This window comes from Vidua chalybeata, chromosome 10 (assembly GCF_026979565.1).
Source record: "Vidua chalybeata isolate OUT-0048 chromosome 10, bVidCha1 merged haplotype, whole genome shotgun sequence".
Classification (NCBI taxonomy): Eukaryota; Metazoa; Chordata; class Aves; order Passeriformes; family Viduidae; genus Vidua; species Vidua chalybeata.
The window spans coordinates 6918693-6936491 of record NC_071539.1 but is presented as its reverse complement, the minus strand read 5'-3'; the positions used below and the strand labels follow the sequence as shown (position 1 = coordinate 6936491).

Here is a 17799-nt window from a genome sequence, read left to right as displayed (position 1 = left end):
CAATAGTATAGACTACTAGAAGTTTTCTCTAGTCAGAGGTTGGTGACATCCATAATTTCAGTGAGAGCTTTATTAGGATTTTATGTAAGAAATTAATTTTGTACATTCTCAGAAGGATCATTGCAAATTCTTTTTGCAATTACTCTGCAGAACATGATCCAATCCAAACCCAAGCAATTTGTGTCTCCTCAGTGCATGAAAAGACAAGAACTGAAGGTAAATAAAGGGACTATCATGTAGGAGTCGTGTAGTACGTATGTGGAAGAGTGTGTTGTACGTGTGTTGGACAGTCCCACAGATGGGACTTAAACACAGAACAAAGTGAACAGTGAGGTCAGAAAGGTATCCCAGGAGAAAAACAGGACAATTGAAAAAGCTTATCAGGAGCATGAGGTGGGAAATGAAGGCTGGTATGTGAATCTGGAGATGTCCATGCTCTAAGGGACAGCTTCTGCATTTTGGAACTTTTGGAGCACCCTTATCTTTGGCAGGCCAGTGCTACTGCTGAACACCAGTGCAGTGACCTGCTGCCACACAGGGTAACATGAGCTGGATGTGGAACTGAGACCAGTACTGGGTTACTTAAGCATGGAATTAGATACTTGCTTTGTTTTTGTGCCTTTTTAAACTCAAGAGAGCTGGTGTTGTACACTACACATGAAAGAGCAGGATGACCACCAGAACTGGTATCACAACATGCAATTACTCCCACTGTCCCTCCCCCCAAAATCTGATCCATCACAGTGTGATTATTCCTACTGACACCCCTAGACAAGGAAATTCACAACACCAAGTGCTATACATGCTTTGCTGATATAAAGATGAAAACATTAGAAATGTACAATTGCTGTTAAAATTGCATTTAATATCACATTCCAGTGACTGGAAATTAATTCAAATTCTAACAAATTGATTACAGGGAAAGAAAGCAAATCACACCGTCTCATGTATCTGAAGATGACTTAAAAGATCTTTTTCATTCCCAAACCTCATTAAACAATCAGTACATTTATGAGGCAAATCTGCTGAATGTCTGAAATCCAAATGAGTTTTAAGGTCTTCAATCTGTCCTGTTGAATATTCACAGTATTGACACAAATAAATCCCTTCAGATAAATGAGAGCTTAGGTGCTTGCAATATTCCAACATACCTGAAAATCCCTTCCCACAGTCATCACAAACATGAGGGAATATTTTGGTGTGCTCAATAGCTACATGCCTGTTGACATTTGTATGCAGCCTGCTCCTAAAGCCGCACACCTGGCACACAAAGAAGTTTTTGCATTTGTCAAAACTGATTTTGTTGATGAGGCTGTACTGGCCACGCTCCTTGTTGTTGTAGCTGTCGCTCAGCTCGATGAGCCGGCACGCGTGCTCGTTCACCACGTGGCTGTGCAGATCCTCGGGGTCGTTTGTCTCGTGCTCACAGAACTGACACAGGTACTGCTCGTCACAGCTGTGCTCCTGGAAGTGCAGGTACAGCTCGCTGCTGGAGGAGAACTGCACATCACACTGCTCACACCAGTAAAGGTGGTCGTTGAAGTGAGTGTCTGCTATGTGCTGACTCAGATTCTCAAAAATCACCGTTTTGTAATCGCAGTATTTACAGATGTATGGATCCTCCTCGTGTAGTTTTACGTGTTCAATGAGCTGCACTTTGCTGGAGAAACTTTCTTTACAAACTTTACAGACATGAGTGTCTGTACATGTCTTATGCTTCAGGATCATGTGCTGCTTCAGATCAGAGAAGTACTTGCTGTTGAACTCACAGAGCTCACACTTGTACAAGCCGCTGCTGTTGGCTCTCAGCAAGGGCCATTTCTGTTGAGCTGTGATATTCAAAGCCTGGTTCTTCTCAAAGATTTTACACGTCTCCAGAGGGATTTCCTCAAGGTCCTCAGCTTCCAGCTTCTCAGGTGACACAGTCTGTGTTTCTATATCGTGAACTTCTACTGCATTCACTTCTGTTGTAGAAATTTCTACAGTTTGGATATCTAGAGGTTTCTCTTCTTCTGTGGGGCTGTCACTGAATATAGGTGAGTCACACAAGTCTCTGCACATTCCATTGTTAGTACCTTTATCTGCAGGAGGAAATACATAATAGAAGGTTGGAAAAAACCCACTACAAAACACCTGGGCCCATTTTTAACTTTTCAGTCAGCTGCAGCAGCTGTCAAATGCAAAGACCAGTTATTTTTCCTCTGCCAGACTATGCTGTATTTTCAGCTAACAAAGCAATACCAGAAACTATAAATTCTTCGCCATTTCTGTCAAAGCAAGGAAGTTACACAAAAAGCCAGCAGCAGCTGGGCTCTCCAACCTCCCAGCACCTCATCTACAAACACACTGGCCTTTACCTTTATCCTTCTTTTTAGGGTCTGTGCAGTGCATCCCAACGTTTGAGTGTGCCCCGCTCCAGTGAGAGCTCCCGGCATGCACCGGACTCCCGTCATCATCCGTGTCCAGGCTCTGCACAGGACTGTGGAATCTACCTGCAAAGGGAAGGGAAGCATTTCCTTGTCATCATTTCTCCAACACTAGCATCATCCTGATTCCTGAATTTAGTCATAGATCTTACTTACTATTTATTTATTGTATTTGCATATATTTGTCTTTATATACTAAGCACATCATAACCTGCATTTGAAAAAAGTAACAATACCTTGAAAATTATTTCCATACATGCAGAGAAAAACAAAAGAATTCACAAAGTGACAAATCTGTCTAGAAGATTTCAGCAGAAAGTACTGAATTTACTACTGAAAATACTCCGCTGATTATACAAAAAAAACCCTTAAAATCCATAAATGAAATATTACATTTAAAAGACACAACTTAAAAAATATTCTTCAATATTTATGGATATTACATTTTAAAATATGATACTTTCTAAAACTTCTGCAGACTTTATGGTTAATTTTTAAAGTGAAAAGAAAAATAAGTAAGACTAAAAATCCACCATCATATTTACTCTGCTAACTTTCCACCCACTATTGGATGTTTTATAAAAAGGCATTTTGTTTTGCCAGGTACAAGTACAATTCAATGCAACTGTTGGTAATTTCCATCTGAACTCATCAACTTTGCTACCTAGGTAGTGAGTATTGGAAGTAGTTTAAACACCAATATAAATGTAAAATTTAAGGGTCTTTTTGTTGTCATTGTTTCTACTTTGAAAACTGTATTTCAGCTGTAACAATTGAACAACCTCCCACCAGTCTAAGGCCCGTCAGATCATAAGGACACTCATAAATCACCTGCTATATACTGTGTATTCTGTTTGCTTCTATGAATATGAACATTATACAATAAAGAACTACAGAACAAGACCCCCAAACATTCTTACCTCTGTTTATATCTGGCTGTCTCATGGAACAGACACTGTAGCAGTGGTCAGAAAAAATTCCACTGTTGTCTATGTATCTGCTTGCACCTGAAGAATCTAAACCGAAACATCAACAAAAAAAGTTTAAGTACTGATGTCTTATTTTAGCTACAGATGTATTTCTTGTTCATCAAAATTCTTTTCACATTTCTACTTGTTTTGGAAGAATTCCTGTTGTGATTTGCACCTTCCAGCTGCTGCCCTGATGTTTGGAGTATGAGGTCTCTGCTCCCACTGACATTGACAAGTGTGTGGTCTGTTCCATGCTGAACATTCCTCTCTACCCACCCCACCCAACTTTTACAGCATTCCTTCCCTCTGTGGAAGCAGAATCACCTTCATTTGCAGCTAAAGCCAGTTCCCCATGTGCAGGAGTAGAGAACAAACCATTCAGGTGCATTGGCTCAAGGTGGCCCAACAAAGGAGCCTGCAGAGTGGGTGCTGCCCATTCAAGCCAAGATTTTTTATCCCATCCTTTGTCACTGCTTTTCCACGTGTTGGCACAAGTGGCCCCTTCTTGTAAAGTTATTATTCTGAGAAAAAATATTAACTTACTAAAGTGTACATAACTCAAGCTCTAGACTGACCTGAGTAACGAGAAGGATGCAGAGTCTTCCTTTTCCTCTTTTTAGGATGTTCATTCATTTTGAACAGTCTACATGAACTGTAACGTAAAAACAATAAAGAATTACACTTGTTTGTATCTAGTTTATCTTTCAGAACCTTATGAACCAATGCAAGCATTTTGAAAACCTGCATATTAAAACCAAAAGTTTTTTCCTTCTCCTTCTTGTCTCCAGCCCATTTTGATACAGTTAAGAACCCACTAAATGCACACAGCTGCTCAAGTCCAGTTTCACATTCCTGCCCTGGAGCATAAAGCTCACCTTAGAGACAGACAAGTCAGAACTCCAGCACTCAGGGTGATCTACAAGCCTTCTCTCCAGCACCCTTTTTGTCAGAGACAGGACATTCTGAGGTAGAGCCCTTCAGAAACGAGTTTTAGTGTTTAAAATACTAACACAGTCATGCTCTCTTACCAAAAAATCCTAGACTCTTCACTATCAGGAAGCAGAGCAGCTAAGAAGCTGTTGACTACACAGCTTCCAAATGTAGAGAATGCATCAGCTCACAACGACTTTCACCTATGAAGAGACAGCATTTTAACCCACTTAAAACTTTAGCACAAAATAGAAAAAACACTATCAGATACAAGTGACACAAATACTACAAAGAATTAATCTGTGGAAATTGAAGCTAGAAAGCAACATAAGAAGTTGATATTACTTTCGGTTTAAAGCATCAAAATTACTATGGTGGATGCACTGGTGTATTTCTTTTTCTTTTGTCTCAGGTTAGTTGGCTTTTGCTGCACTTGGCAGCTCCCGAGAGCAAAAATACATTTGGAAATGAAACACAAATATTTGAGCTATATACGGGACAAACAGGCTTGAAGAACAAGAGGCTGCGAACAAGGAATCTGACCCAGGTTGCCATAATTAAAGAGCACTTGGGGGCCCAGGATCTTCTGTAGTCAGTGCCATGCACCGGAGGTGAAAGGAGGGAAAAAAGGGCCCTGATCAAGTCAACGGTGTTCTCCTGAGATTAAATATTTTCTGAACTAAAATCTTATTTCAGGAGATGAAAAAAATAATTGATTTTAACGTTATATCATGATCTAGAAGTATCAGTACCCTCACCTGTGGGGTGATTTTCTGTGATTGCAAGGGAAGAATCGATAGCGCCCTGACACCGCAAGTCTCACCCCAGGTAACGCGCGTGAAAAGCTCAGCCTTTTCTGCACGGATCGGACCGCGGGGCAGCAAGGCGGGTTCTATTCCAGCCGCTTTCCTGGCCCTGAAAAGCGGGATCCAGGCCCCGAGAACCGGGATCCCGATCGGCCCCGGGGCGGCGCGGCCTGCGCGGAGGCCGCACGGGCAGCCCCTGGCGGGAGCGCGGCAAAGGCACCGCTCCGCCCCGGCGGCGGCTCCGCAGCCGCGGGCACGGGCGAGGCCGCGACCCCGCAGGGGTGGCGGGAGAGGGCCCGGCCCGGGGCCGCACCGGAGAGCCGCGGGCCGGGCCGTGAGTCACAGCTCACCTCCCCGGCGGGGCCGGGGCACGGGCGGCTCCCGCCCCGCGGCTCCCCGGGCGCTGCCGCCGGGACTCACCTGCCGGCCGCCAGAGCCTCTCCGCTCCTCCCGGGCCCGGCGCGGCCGCTCCGCCCTCCCCGCTCCGCGTGGGCCCGGCCCGGCCCGGCCGCTCCGCGGGCAAGGGGCGGGAAAGGGGCGAGCGGCCGCCGGCCGCAGCGCCCCCTGCCGGCCACGGGCGCCCCCGCACCCGCCCGTCGCCATAGCGACGGCGAGGGGCCTAAGTAAAGCTTGCGCTGGTATTTGTAGCCGACACCGACTGCACGGCCGCGTTTCCAGCCACAGGCCTCGTCCAGGCCTGGCAGCAGGTAAGCCTGCTTCAGAACACTGTCAGCACTCCCATTTTACACAAATGAGACGGCGATGTCAAAGCCGGAACCTTATAAAGCTCAACTTTACTTTTTGTGTCAATGTAGAAGCTGTCCCTTAGAGCTACTGTGTAGGAGAATCAATATAAAGCGTATCATAAATATGTACAGTACAGGAAAAAAATATATACATACAAGAAAGACAAGGAGCTGCTGGAGAGGGTCCCGGGAGGCACAAAGGTGGTTTGGGGTCTGGAGCATCTCTTGTGAGGAGAGACTGCAGGACTGGGCCTGGTTAGTCTGGGGAAGAGACCTCTGACAGGGCATCTCATCAATGCACATAAATATTTCAAAGGCAAGGGCCAGAAGATGGTGCCAGACTCATTTTGGTGGTTCTGAGCAACAGGATGAGGAGCAATGGCCATAAACTAAAACACAAGAAGTTTGACATCAACATGAGGGAAAACTTCTTCACACTGAGGATGGTAGAGCACTGGAACAGCTGCCCAGGGAGGTTGTGGATTCTCCCTCTCTGGAGACATCCCAAACTCACCTGGATGTGTTTCTGTGTTACCTGCTCCAGGTGACCATGCCTTGGACTGGATGATCTCCAGAGGTGCCTTCAAAAACAATCAATTCCATGATTCTGTGAAATACATATAAATAAGGATTTGAAAATTAAAATCAGCAACTCTCCCTTTTCCAAATTTATAGTCACATCCCTTTTTGCTGATTTAATCTTCACTTTTTATATGCCACAGGAAAAAGCACCAAATTGTATTGGTTCACAAAGCAGAACACTTCAAGCAGCATTTTCCTATTTAAAAAAATACCTCAATAATTTTGAAGACATGAGGGAGGCCACGACAGTCCCTTATTTCCATGACTTAAAATAATTTATGGAATTTTGCTAAGTGTTGCATTCATTGAATTGTTTAGCTCAGGCTTAGCCTGAATTTACCTAGTTCTATGAAAAAGTTTTGAATTAGCATATCCCTAATGGTGTTGCTCCAGTGATTAGTAAAAAAAAGAAACTATACCCTGCTTCTGGCCTTAGTTTTATTCATTATCTGGCAAATGAAACTGGACTTACTCTGTCTATAAAATCCTACCAGTCCTGAGGCTGGAAATATGTCCTTAGGGTAACGAGACTTGCTCAGAGCCAGATGGAAAGAGTTTCATGCTATGATCACACAGGAGTTTTGGTGGTAAGCAGCAAAACAGAACTAAAAGTGTCCTTTTGCTGCCACACTGCTGAGCCCTCAGACACAAAATAAATGTTGTATGCCTACAATCTCCTGCACTGAGTTACCAATCAAACAAGAGCCTGGTCTCCCAGTTCAGTTTATTCTCTGCTTTTTATTCCAGTCATGGTTGCTGAGATTTCCCCAGCACAGCTGGTGTTACAGGTCTCACAGATTGGCTATAGCCACCCAAAAGGGCGGATGCCCACGTACCTCTCCCTCTATTCGCCAAAATGTTTTCCATACAGGCGTTCCAGGAAAGCACTTTCCCCAGTACCCAGCGGAGGGCAGTGATGAGAACCTAAAATCCACACACAGCAAAGGGAGAGGGGAAAAAAACAAACCCAAGCCTTTGCTTTGAATTCAGTCCTGCTTGTGAGGCAAACTCAGGCGGACCAAAGCATCTTCTGTGCTTTTTGACTGGTTTATTCTCCACCCAAAGCGGCGCAGCCCAACACCACTTATGTCAGATAAAAAGACTTTAAAAGGCTTTAAGTGAAAGAACATCTGAGGAGGATCCCCTTTGAAGCTGCAGCTCCAGTTCAAAGTCACACGCATCAAACAGAGCTGTCAATGCTTTAGACAGAAGAGCCTAAATGAGTCTTGTTTTTTAAACCACCACGTGCTTGGGATGTTGAGAGAGCTCTGGGTGAGGTTTTAATCACTCAGAACTGAAAATACAGAAAAGCCTATGTGACATTGACATTCTTGTTTAAGTGGGCAGCATAGATGATGTTCATTTCAATTAGTGGGGATGTATCCTAACCAAAATAAGCATGGGGTAAGCTCTTTCTTCAATGAAAGCAGTTAGCACAGCTCATGAGGATAACCTTCACTGGAGGTAGGTTTGTTAGTGTTTAAAAGTCATGTAGGAGGTTATTTGAGGTCTAGTATCAGGTTCTTTGCTCTTTTGTTACATGGGTTCAGACTTCAGATTGTGTCTTTCCAAGGCAGGTTGGAAAGCAGACTGATTTCTGAGCATAAAATCAGGAGGGCTTACTGAGATTCCCACGCTAAAGCAAACTGCCCACATTGCAAATCTTTCTTGTTTCACCAGCATTAATTTTCAAATTTTCTGTGATTTTTTCATGTTTAGACTTAGAACTACCACAAAAATCACACCCTGGCACTAAATGGCACTAAAGTCTAAAATTTGTATTTGAACAAGAGCTGATGATCCTCTTACCCTGAACCATCCTGTGCAACTAACACACAGTTGTAGCCACTCACAACCATTTCATAATTATTAGGCAAAGGTAAAACTCACCTTATGTATAATAAACATAAGTTTAACCTGTTAGTTCGGGTTATTGAAGTAGCTAGTTCCAAAGCCCCAGCCATACTTTTCAGACCAGAGCTCTTCTGAAGCTTCAAAATAAATGTAAGGATGATGATGATGTCCATCTTTTATTATGGGGTTGGTCCAGCACAGACTGAGCACCTGCTGGAACACAGCCCTTCTCAAAGCTGGGCAGTGTACCTGAAACAGAACTGACCAGTGTACAAAGTTTAGAGCTGACTGGGGACAAAAATGTTTTGAAGGGGCCTGATTAAAAGCCCTGACACTTGCCTCATCCTTCTAAAAAAAGTGAAATCCTCACAAGAGAACTCAAATCCTTCCCAGTTTGTTAGCAACTGGAGTCCAAAGTAGGCCAACATGGCCACAGGAGGAGTTTCTTTGCAGCCTCATGCTATTATACTGCCAGTGAGTTATTTCCCCAAATATGTTTGTCACTTTTTCAAAATTAGCATTGGATACAAAAATATAACCTTGTTTGTTTGTTTTTTTAAATTATAATTTTTGTAATGAAAGCATGAAGCATATTTTTCAAAACCACATTGATTTAGCAGGGACTGTAAACCACCAAGCTGAAACACTTCAATAACATCATCTTTCTTGTCACAGATTTTTACAGCCCACGTATAAAACTAAAATAAAATTACTTATTTTGTGGATCAGCGCTTACAAGAACAAATGCCACATGCATATTGGACTTTTCACCCCTAAATAATGCAAATTCTATTTCTGTTCCCCCCAAATTAACTGAGGTATGCAATTTCCATTTCCTCTCTTCTAGCCTTTTTCAAAGGCAGAGCTGCAACACCAAATCACACACCAAGACTGAATATTCCTTAAATTCTCACTTCATAATTCACAGGTGTACCAACCATATAATTTTAATTTAGTTGTTAGTATATACATTAACACTCAAAAATGTGATAAAAACCAAACAAAAGTAGTTTTTTTTTAATAAACAACATGATACAGACCGCGAAGATAAATAAAAAGCAGACTTTTTACAGTTTCCCATGAACATGAACTACAATAAGTATCATAGGCCAAACTTTTGTTACTTGAGTAGCACAGCAGAAGGGTTAAAAAAGGGGTTGTGTTTTTTTTTTTTATTTAAAGTACTGCAAGACTATTCTCAGTATGACAACACATGCATCTTGCTGCATCTTAAATACTTTTTGGCCCATTATTACTAAAAATGTCTTGCTTTCTACCTACTTTACCACAGATCTTTATCACAGAATGACACACACATGGCAACATCCCCCCCGCCCCAGTAGTGGTTATTTCAAAGGTAATTGTCTCATTTTTAAAAGATAATTGAAGCACTGGTGGGGGTTTTTACTTTCCCTTTGATGCAGACAGGTAACTGCTCTCAGCTTCAATGAAGTTACACAGAAGCACCGAGAGCTGACACCCTCCTGGGCTCTGTTTGTACCCAAAATGCCAACAGGATCCTGGGCTGCCTTAGGAGGAGCAGGTCAAGGGAGGTGAGCCTTGCCCCTGCCCCTCTGCTCGGCACTGGTGAGGCCACACCTGGAGCCCTGGGCTCCCAGTACAAACCTGACGTGGATGTGCTGGAATGGGTCCATGAAGGGCTATCAAGGGGATGGATAGAGGAGGCTGAGAGGGCTGGGATTGGTATCCTGGTCAAAGAGAAAGCCTGGGGGGCATCTGGTCAATGTACATAAATACTTGGTAGGGAAGAGTAAAGACAGGCAAAGCTTTTCTAGGTGTCCACTGACAGGACAACAGGCAATGAAATAGAAGGGATTTCATATAAACATTATGAAAAAAAAATTGGCTGTGGGTTCTTCTTTCTCAGACAGACTCTAAACCCACCTAGGCAATGGCCTGGGCATCCTGTTCTATTGCTGACTCTGCTTTGAACAGGGTGTCTGGGCTAAATGAACTCCAAAGGTCTTTGCCAACCTCAGTAGTTCTGTGAAAATTCTGCAGTTGTGTTGCCTTTTACAATGACAACAATACTTACAAAATTTCAAACCCGAGAATCCAGGACATCAGACTGCAGCCATATATATATATTTAAAGCCTTTTTTCCACCAGGGAAGTAGATTTTCATAGTGTAGTGGATATTCACAGTTAAAACTTGAAGAGGTGCAAGGGGGCAAAGAGAAAGGATGATACTCCCAGATAATGAATTACACATTTATCTTCACATGAGAAATGAAGAATTTGGACCACAACTGCTATAAGATAAGAAAATTAATCTACTCCTTTTCATTCCTCAGCCCCAAATAAAACAGTAAGACAATTTTGGACAGCCTGGGGCAGTTGATAATTCAGGACATAGAACATTATTAATAAAGCCTGAAAATAGATTAAAAATAGTTAAAGAAACAAGGCAGAATGAGATTCCAACTATGAATATCCATATTTTGGCTCACAAGAATTAACTAAACTACAACAGACATAAAGATTCTTGAAAAAAACACCTTCTGCCTGAATTAGGCTTTCAGTAACTTCAGTAATACAATTAAGTCAGGTTTAGTTGTGATTAATTTTATGACTGGAACGGGAGCCTAACAAAATGAATGCAGTTACGCTGAACTGAATGGCTCCTGAAGCAGTTTAATAACTACTGGGAATCAGGCACCAGAATTTCAAAAAGAATCAAGACAGTATAGTGTATTTTTTGCCTTCCTTCTGCTGTAGGAATATTGCATCACATACAGAAGTGACAGTAAGGACACTTAAAACACACGTACACAAACCAGTGGGGACACTAACTTCAAAGTACAGGCAGAACATTGCTTCAATTGATCTCTCACAAATATTTTTTATGTTCTCATGCTCTGGACATGTCCCAGAGGGGTGTTGGAGAGAGAAGAGAAGGGACAGAGGGATTCACCTCTGGCTTTGAGTCAGGAGCACTAACACAGAAAGACCTTAGACTTTTCAGAGTCTATCCCATAAACCTCAGACGTTCAGAACTTTGTATGGCAAATGAAGAACGGTGATTTTTCCTGAGTGTGGATTCAACAATTCTGTATGGTACAAAAGATTAGGAAGAGGAAACATTTAAGCTAGCAAGGAACAAAAATATTGACGTGTCAAGAATGAAACAAACTGTAGACAAGATTACTGTTCTTTTGGAGAGCTGAAAAGGCTACTTTGTTAATAAAGACTATTTCAAAGTAAAATTAATAAGTGTTTAACTGGGCTGCTACTAAACATTCCTCTCCTTAAGAGAACCTTTCATACTGAATCATAGAAATAAATAATCTGGAACTTTGATATACATACTGCCTAATTCTGATTTCATATGCTGTTGTGAATCCAGAGCAATTCTGATGAAGTGAGTGTTGTATCAGCATAAAGTGAAATCAGAATTTCTCAAAGAGCAGAGCACCTATGGGTTTGGTTAGTGTATGCAAATAGAGAACTTCTACAGCCAGTTTCCAATTGGCTTCCCTTCATTAACACAGATGTTAAAAAAAAGTAAAACTAAACAACCCCAAACCAATACTAGCTGCAGGGGTAGTGAGCTACACATCATTTTGTACAGACAGAGCCTTTCCTAAACTGAGACAACTTCCAGCACAAAATAAAAAGATGCAAATTCATTATTTGTATGAAACATGTATTGCAAAATTAAATTGGGATTCAACAGTCTGCAACAACATCCACAGCTATAGTGTTTTTAAAAAACAAGTGTGGTTCTTCCATTCAAGTAAAACTAAAACAAGTGAAAGAAGTTAAAAAAAATCCTAGAAGCAGCAAGTTACAATTCTTTCTGTAATACCACACCATTTTCATTAACTTGAAGTATTTTCAAGATGTCAAAGACATCAACAAAAATAGTAATTTCAAGTGGTGTTTCTGATATTTGTTTTTTGAATGGGTCCAGCCCAGGTCTGCAACCTGTACAGACATGCAAAACAGGAGGAATTCATAATGACTAATACGAACAGACATTTGAACATGCCAGTTACATAATGACAAAGCAAAGACAATACCTTCAAATTGTCAACTAACATGGCCGACTGACCACTAAAGGGCATTTAATACTTTACAGAAAAAGGAAAGTTGGATTAACACCCACAAAAAACTCACCATACCACCAACAGCAGGGTCATCACATACAAAGTTCTTATAAACCTGGTAATTTCTATATTGTCTTCAATATGCAGGCTCATATCTTTTCCACAAGATGCCAAACCACCTACAATTTTGGTTTTAATTAAAAGCCTTTTTTTTAAAAAATAAAAATTATAATGGAAGTCTGTTTCACCTATGTAAAAACTACTAATGCACCCCTTCAGACAAAGGAGTATGCATATATAAAATCAATACAGGTACTTTTTCTGCTACATTTAGGAAAGCAATGGATGTAATTCTAAGTAAAGCTAATATGCAGCAGCCTGTTCTGTCATTATATCAAACACAGTTTCACAGCTGAAAAAGTTACTGGTTTTAAATTTCATTTCACTAAAACACCATTTCCTAATGCTTTGTGATAAAACACATGGCCCAGTCCTGGGCTCCTTGCTCTGGCAGTCTTAAAGGAAGTTCTGCAGGAGCAAGGTGCCCAGATTCACTTCAAGCCCAAAATAAACTACTTTAGTGTTTTGTGCATCTGATTCCCAGAACAAAGGGAGAATTTTCAAATCTCCATGAAGTGGGAATAGTTAAAAATAAGCCAAATTCCAAGCTATTTCTGTAAAAAACTAGGACTCAGTTACAAGTGCTTTCATGGTCTGCAAGCAGATCTTCTTTCTGATATTGGGAGCAGATGACATCCTCTCATTTCCACCAAAAGCAAACAGTGCCTCCACTATCCTCAGTGAAGTTACAGCAGCACAGAACTGCTGTGGCAGGATACAGTAATTAGGGTTCAACACTTTGAGAAAAAGATTGTTGTTTTCTGTGAAACACTGGCAGAAAGTTTTTCAAATGCCCATCATGGTTATGCAAAGAACTGGGTAAAGCCCAGCAGCTTCTCCTACTTGGTAAAAAAATTGCTGAAAGGCTACAATTACCCCGAACTGTATTATGTTTTTACTACTCTGAGGTTTCCTTTCTTTTACTATTTGATTCTCATAATAACTTCTACAGCTTATGCACAACATTTAATTGCAGTAACTTCTGGAAACAGAGCCTGACTCCTCATACCTCGGTTCGGGAAAAAAGGGTGCAGAATACTGTGCTTGAACTGAAAGATATTTATACTCATATTTACAGAAGGGCTAGGAAGGGGCAAAGTACAAACAAATTTGGCTTCATAACATCCAATAAATTTGAGTTGATCTTTTCACCCAGGCTGGAAAAGGCTGACCACTTCTTGCATAAACGAGGTAAAGCATTGTTTCAACACCAGATAAATACAGATAATATAGCACCTAATGTGATGTCTGTGCAACAGTTTTACTCAGTTAAATTAAGAATTATAGCCAACAGGGTTTCAGATTTTGTGAACTAAACTTAAACTGAAACTAACCCATTTTAGGAGCTAAACCATTATTGTGTGTTGACTGCAAAGTAATTGATACAAGGGTAACTTTGCTTTAGAAAGTACAACCAAGCTTAGCAGGAGTTAAAACATTCATATGAACAAAAAGGAATATGTAACAGTCAATAAAAAGAGCAATGGGAAGTCTATTGGACTACTCTGAAATATTTCATAGAACTAAGGAAATAAAACTTCACATTTCCCATACTATTCTCAGGGCTTCTGTAGTTTTCACAAAACCAGGTTTCTCCCCACAACATCAAGTATCCATGCATGCAGTAATCAGCTGCAGGATGCTGACTCTGAAAGTGTCTTGAAACACCAAAGCCTTGCCTTTACAATCCCCAAAGTCTTTCATAACGTAATTGATTGCACATTTTTAATATATTACAATTTGCTAAATGAAGCCAACCACTCATTACCTCATCAGTACAGCCTGCACGAAGCACAGTTTATTTATATGCTTATATTCTAGTCTAACACCAACTGTCAGCATATTTTATATTACACGTGGTATTGCACTTTCTGAGTGGCACCTTGGTGTGTGTGTTTGCAAGTGAACAAGCTGAACCCCCAAAAGCTGCAAACCTTTGGAATTCAAGTGCTGCCAATCTAGCAAGTTTAAAATGTTAGGGTGAACTTCACCCGCAGAACTATTATGGGCTTTGCTAACTTTAAAAAAAAACCTGTTTAGGAATTAGAAAAACAGTCCTACCTGAAGTTGTGCATAAGGGCAATCTGAAATCCTCAGTACTCTGACCAGTTTCAAAACATGGTGCCAATTTCATTGATTGCACACATTGTAATTGTGTTAAAGGACAACAACTAGATTTACAAATATATATTACACACACGCACGAAACAGACGAAGCTATAAAATGTTTGGTAACTCCACATGCTTTGAGCTAGCCAACATATCTGTCTGCTGAACTGCTAATTATTGATCATATTGAAAATCTAAATTGCTATTTCTGATGTATCTTACTGGAGTCAAAAACCACTTCCAAAGGAGGAAGAAAGAGGAGAAATGGTAGACCCAAATTTTGAGGGTTTAAATGAGCGTTCTTGGGATAGCCAGCATATCACTTCAGTAATGTGAAGAGTGATTTCCCAGATTTTTTTAGAGACTTAGGCCAAGTTCACCTTTGGCTTTAGTGGGTATATTCCCACTACTTCACTGGTACTTGTGTCCTCTTTCACTAGGGCTGAATTTGGTCCTAGGAGTTTGTCTGGTCACCTTCAGTGACGTTAATGAAAACGGGAGTCTTGGACAGATAGAACTGGGTTGCAAAATTAAGAGAGTTAATATTGGACAAATCATGTAAATAAAGAATATATATTAATAATAGTTCCTATTATATAAATAGCTTTTATAAAAAAATAATCTTTCAATAATTTTAATAACTCACCTTTCTTTAGGTTCTGGAAAACATGTATGAAAAAAATCTATTCAGTTCAAGTTAGATTAAAGCAAACCTAAGATGAACACTACAGCTCTCTGTTGCACTAAACCCAATTCCGACCATTCAATTTCCAGGTTAGTCAGTTTTTGGGGATGATAGGGAGTTGCTTTGTGAAAGTATGAATTGCACACCTAGAAATACTGAGCAGAAGAAACACCATACTGAGTGGGCCTATTTCCTACTGCTTTCAGAAACTGTGCAGATGACGGACCCAGAAATCGAAGGGCCACCCAAACCCCACAAATGTTAATGCCTCTGAGCACATTTAAAAAGGCACTGTCCTCTAACTAATGTTTTTAGATCTTTGAGCTTCAAACTCCTTCTCTTTAAACTATGCTGCATTTAAGTATTTGCTATCACTTGAATTCTTTTTCCATTCTTCACAATCCAGCATAGTCTCCACCTGCTGTACCAGATCTAAGGTAAGACGTGATGGACTCTTACGTTCACACTAGCACTATTTTCTTTTTCCTTCTAATTTATCTTATCAAATGAGAAAAGGAAACATTCTTCCAAGTTTACCTTTTTGAGCTTAAGGCATAACATGAATCATCGAATCATAGAGTACGCTGAGTTGGAAGGGACCCACAATGATCACAGAGTCCAACTCCTGGCCCTGCACAGACACCCAGGATTCACCCCCTGGGCCTGAGAGCCGTGTCCAAACACTCTGTCAGACTCAGGGCTGTGACCACTTCCCTGGGAGCCTGTTCAGTGCCCAACCACCCTCTGGGTGAAAAACCTTTTCCTAATATCCAACCTAAAACTCCCCTGACTCAGCTCCATGCCTTTTCCTCAAGTCCTGTCACTGGCCACCAGAGAGAAGAGATTGGTACCTGCCCTTCCACTTCCTTCGTGAGGAAGGTGCAGACCTTGAAGTCTGAGCTCAGTCTCCTCTTCTCCAGGCTGAACAGACCAAGTGACCTCAGCTGCTCCTCATACAGCTTCCCCTCCAGACCCCTCACCATCCTCGTGGCCCTCCTTTGGACACTCTCTAATAGCTTAATTTTTTGTTAGATTGTGGCACCCAAAACTGCCCGCAATATTCAAGGTGAGGCTGCCCCAGTGCAAAGCAGAGTGGGCCACTGCCCTCCCTTGCCCAGCTGGCCATGCTGTGCCTGATGCCCCCAGGACACAGGTGGCCCTCCTGGCTGCAGGGCACTGCTGGCTCATGTTCAACCTGCCATCGACGAGGACCCCCAGGTCCCTTTCTGCAGCTGCTGTCCAGCCTCTCACTCCGCAGTCCATACACACAACCAGGATTGCCCCATTGCAGGTGCAGGATCTGGCACTTGCCCTTGTTAAACTTCATACACTTGGTGATTGCCCATCTCTCTAATTTATCAAGGTCCCTGCACACATCGTACTAAAGCTTAATTTTTGAAGTTTATAATTTTAGTGCTATCTGAAACCCTGTTTTACATCATTTTCCAACAGTTGTCTGAACAATTCATCTCTTTTCTTGCCATAAATTCTAATGTTGTTCATGGTTTGTGCAATTCCTATGCAACCAGTCTTTGCTGCTAATGGGTATTAACAGTGCAGTACCCACGAGGCTGGGTATCAGTTCTTGTTTTCTTTGCTGTCAGTTCAGTTCAAAGCGTGTTGCTTTATTGTGTGGAAGATCCAGTCCATTTTTGTCGTCCAGCCACCATGGTGAGCATCATTCATTTGCTTCATGAAGTACTCAAGAGCCTCCTGCTCAGTTTTGTCCAATGCAAGGGTCTTTCGAATGTATGCAATATCATCAAAGGACTGCAGTTCTGGCATTCCTGAGCCAAGCATCATGGAGAAAAGATTGATGAAGAGATTGGCATGCTGCCGGATTGCTAGGTAAGCCTTATAACACATCTCCTGAAACCTGCAAGAGACCAGGGGGAAAAAGCTCAGTGCATTTCTCTACTGGATCACTCCATATCACTACTTCAGCTCCAAAACAGTTTTAGAGGTAACCAGATGCTAAAAAAGCAGACAGTCTTATAGTCTAGTAAGAACACCATAATGTAGCTGAGAAGATGCACTCATTCTCCTACTTAGTTTAATTGTGTAAGGATTAATAGTGGTCAGACTAACACAACATCCAAAGACAGGCTTTCTAGTCTTAAACCCCATCTGCAATTCACACAACTGTTCAACACGAATTTCTGTGAGCTCACAGGGCCATTTTTGTCACTGCTACTGACATTTCAGATTTCAAAGGTAATTTCTGACACACTGCTAAAATCACTGCTTTCCTGGCTATCTTCAGAGTTGCATTTCTCCTGTAGTTTTACAAGGGCAGCAGCTGTTGCTTCTTAGGTACTCTGAAGAATGCACTGAAAACAGGGGCATTTACTATATCACACTGGCTAAGAAATACACAGGTTAAGGGAAAAAATGCAAAAGAGCTTCACTGCAGTATTCAGACAGACACTATAATTCACATTCTGTCTTCCATTGTCATCAACATAATGAAATTAAGATTAAAATTGAAACCTCTCAAAGA

At 41.5% G+C, this 17799-nt stretch overlaps 2 protein-coding genes across 9 annotated transcripts in view; both read right to left on the bottom strand.

Moving 5' to 3' along the window:
- Nucleotides 1-844: 844 nt before the first annotated feature.
- ZNF639 (zinc finger protein 639) lies at nt 845-5655 on the bottom strand. 4 transcript variants are annotated; one of them, XM_053951951.1, is made up of 7 exons: nt 5554-5640; nt 5086-5242; nt 4426-4530; nt 3973-4049; nt 3347-3442; nt 2358-2492; nt 845-2081 (listed from the first exon to the last, which is right to left on the bottom strand). In XM_053951951.1, exons 4-7 carry the CDS (start codon nt 4028-4030, stop codon nt 934-936), a joined length of 1437 nt encoding a protein of 478 aa, XP_053807926.1. In that variant the 5' UTR covers nt 4031-4049; nt 4426-4530; nt 5086-5242; nt 5554-5640; the 3' UTR covers nt 845-933. The 4 variants fall into 4 exon arrangements, with proteins under 4 accessions (XP_053807926.1, XP_053807927.1, XP_053807925.1 ...); XM_053951952.1 differs by lacking the exon at nt 5086-5242 and having other exon boundaries at nt 5554-5655; XM_053951950.1 differs by lacking the exon at nt 5554-5640 and having other exon boundaries at nt 5086-5477.
- Nucleotides 5656-9246: 3591 nt separating this feature from the next.
- The window catches only part of PIK3CA (phosphatidylinositol-4,5-bisphosphate 3-kinase catalytic subunit alpha), a 35746-nt gene continuing 27193 nt past the window's right edge, over nt 9247-17799 (bottom strand). For all 5 annotated transcript variants that reach the window (XM_053951993.1, XM_053951988.1, XM_053951990.1 and 2 more), the window contains one exon: nt 9247-17175. In XM_053951993.1, coding sequence (XP_053807968.1) covers nt 16905-17175 — 271 coding nt within the window. In that variant the 3' untranslated portion in view covers nt 9247-16904. The remainder of the gene's footprint in view (nt 17176-17799) is intronic.

Bases quoted from the DNA above. Each gene is read 5' to 3' on its own strand.
- ZNF639 (XM_053951952.1), bottom strand. From the start codon at position 4,030: ATGAATGAACATCCTAAAAAGAGGAAAAGGAAGACTCTGCATCCTTCT. The intron at 2,493-3,346 runs GTAAGAATGTTT...TTCCCTTTGCAG, and splicing joins ACAGCCAGATATAAACAGAG to GTAGATTCCACAGTCCTGTG. The intron at 2,082-2,357 runs GTAAAGGCCAGT...TTCCTCCTGCAG, and splicing joins CCCTAAAAAGAAGGATAAAG to ATAAAGGTACTAACAATGGA.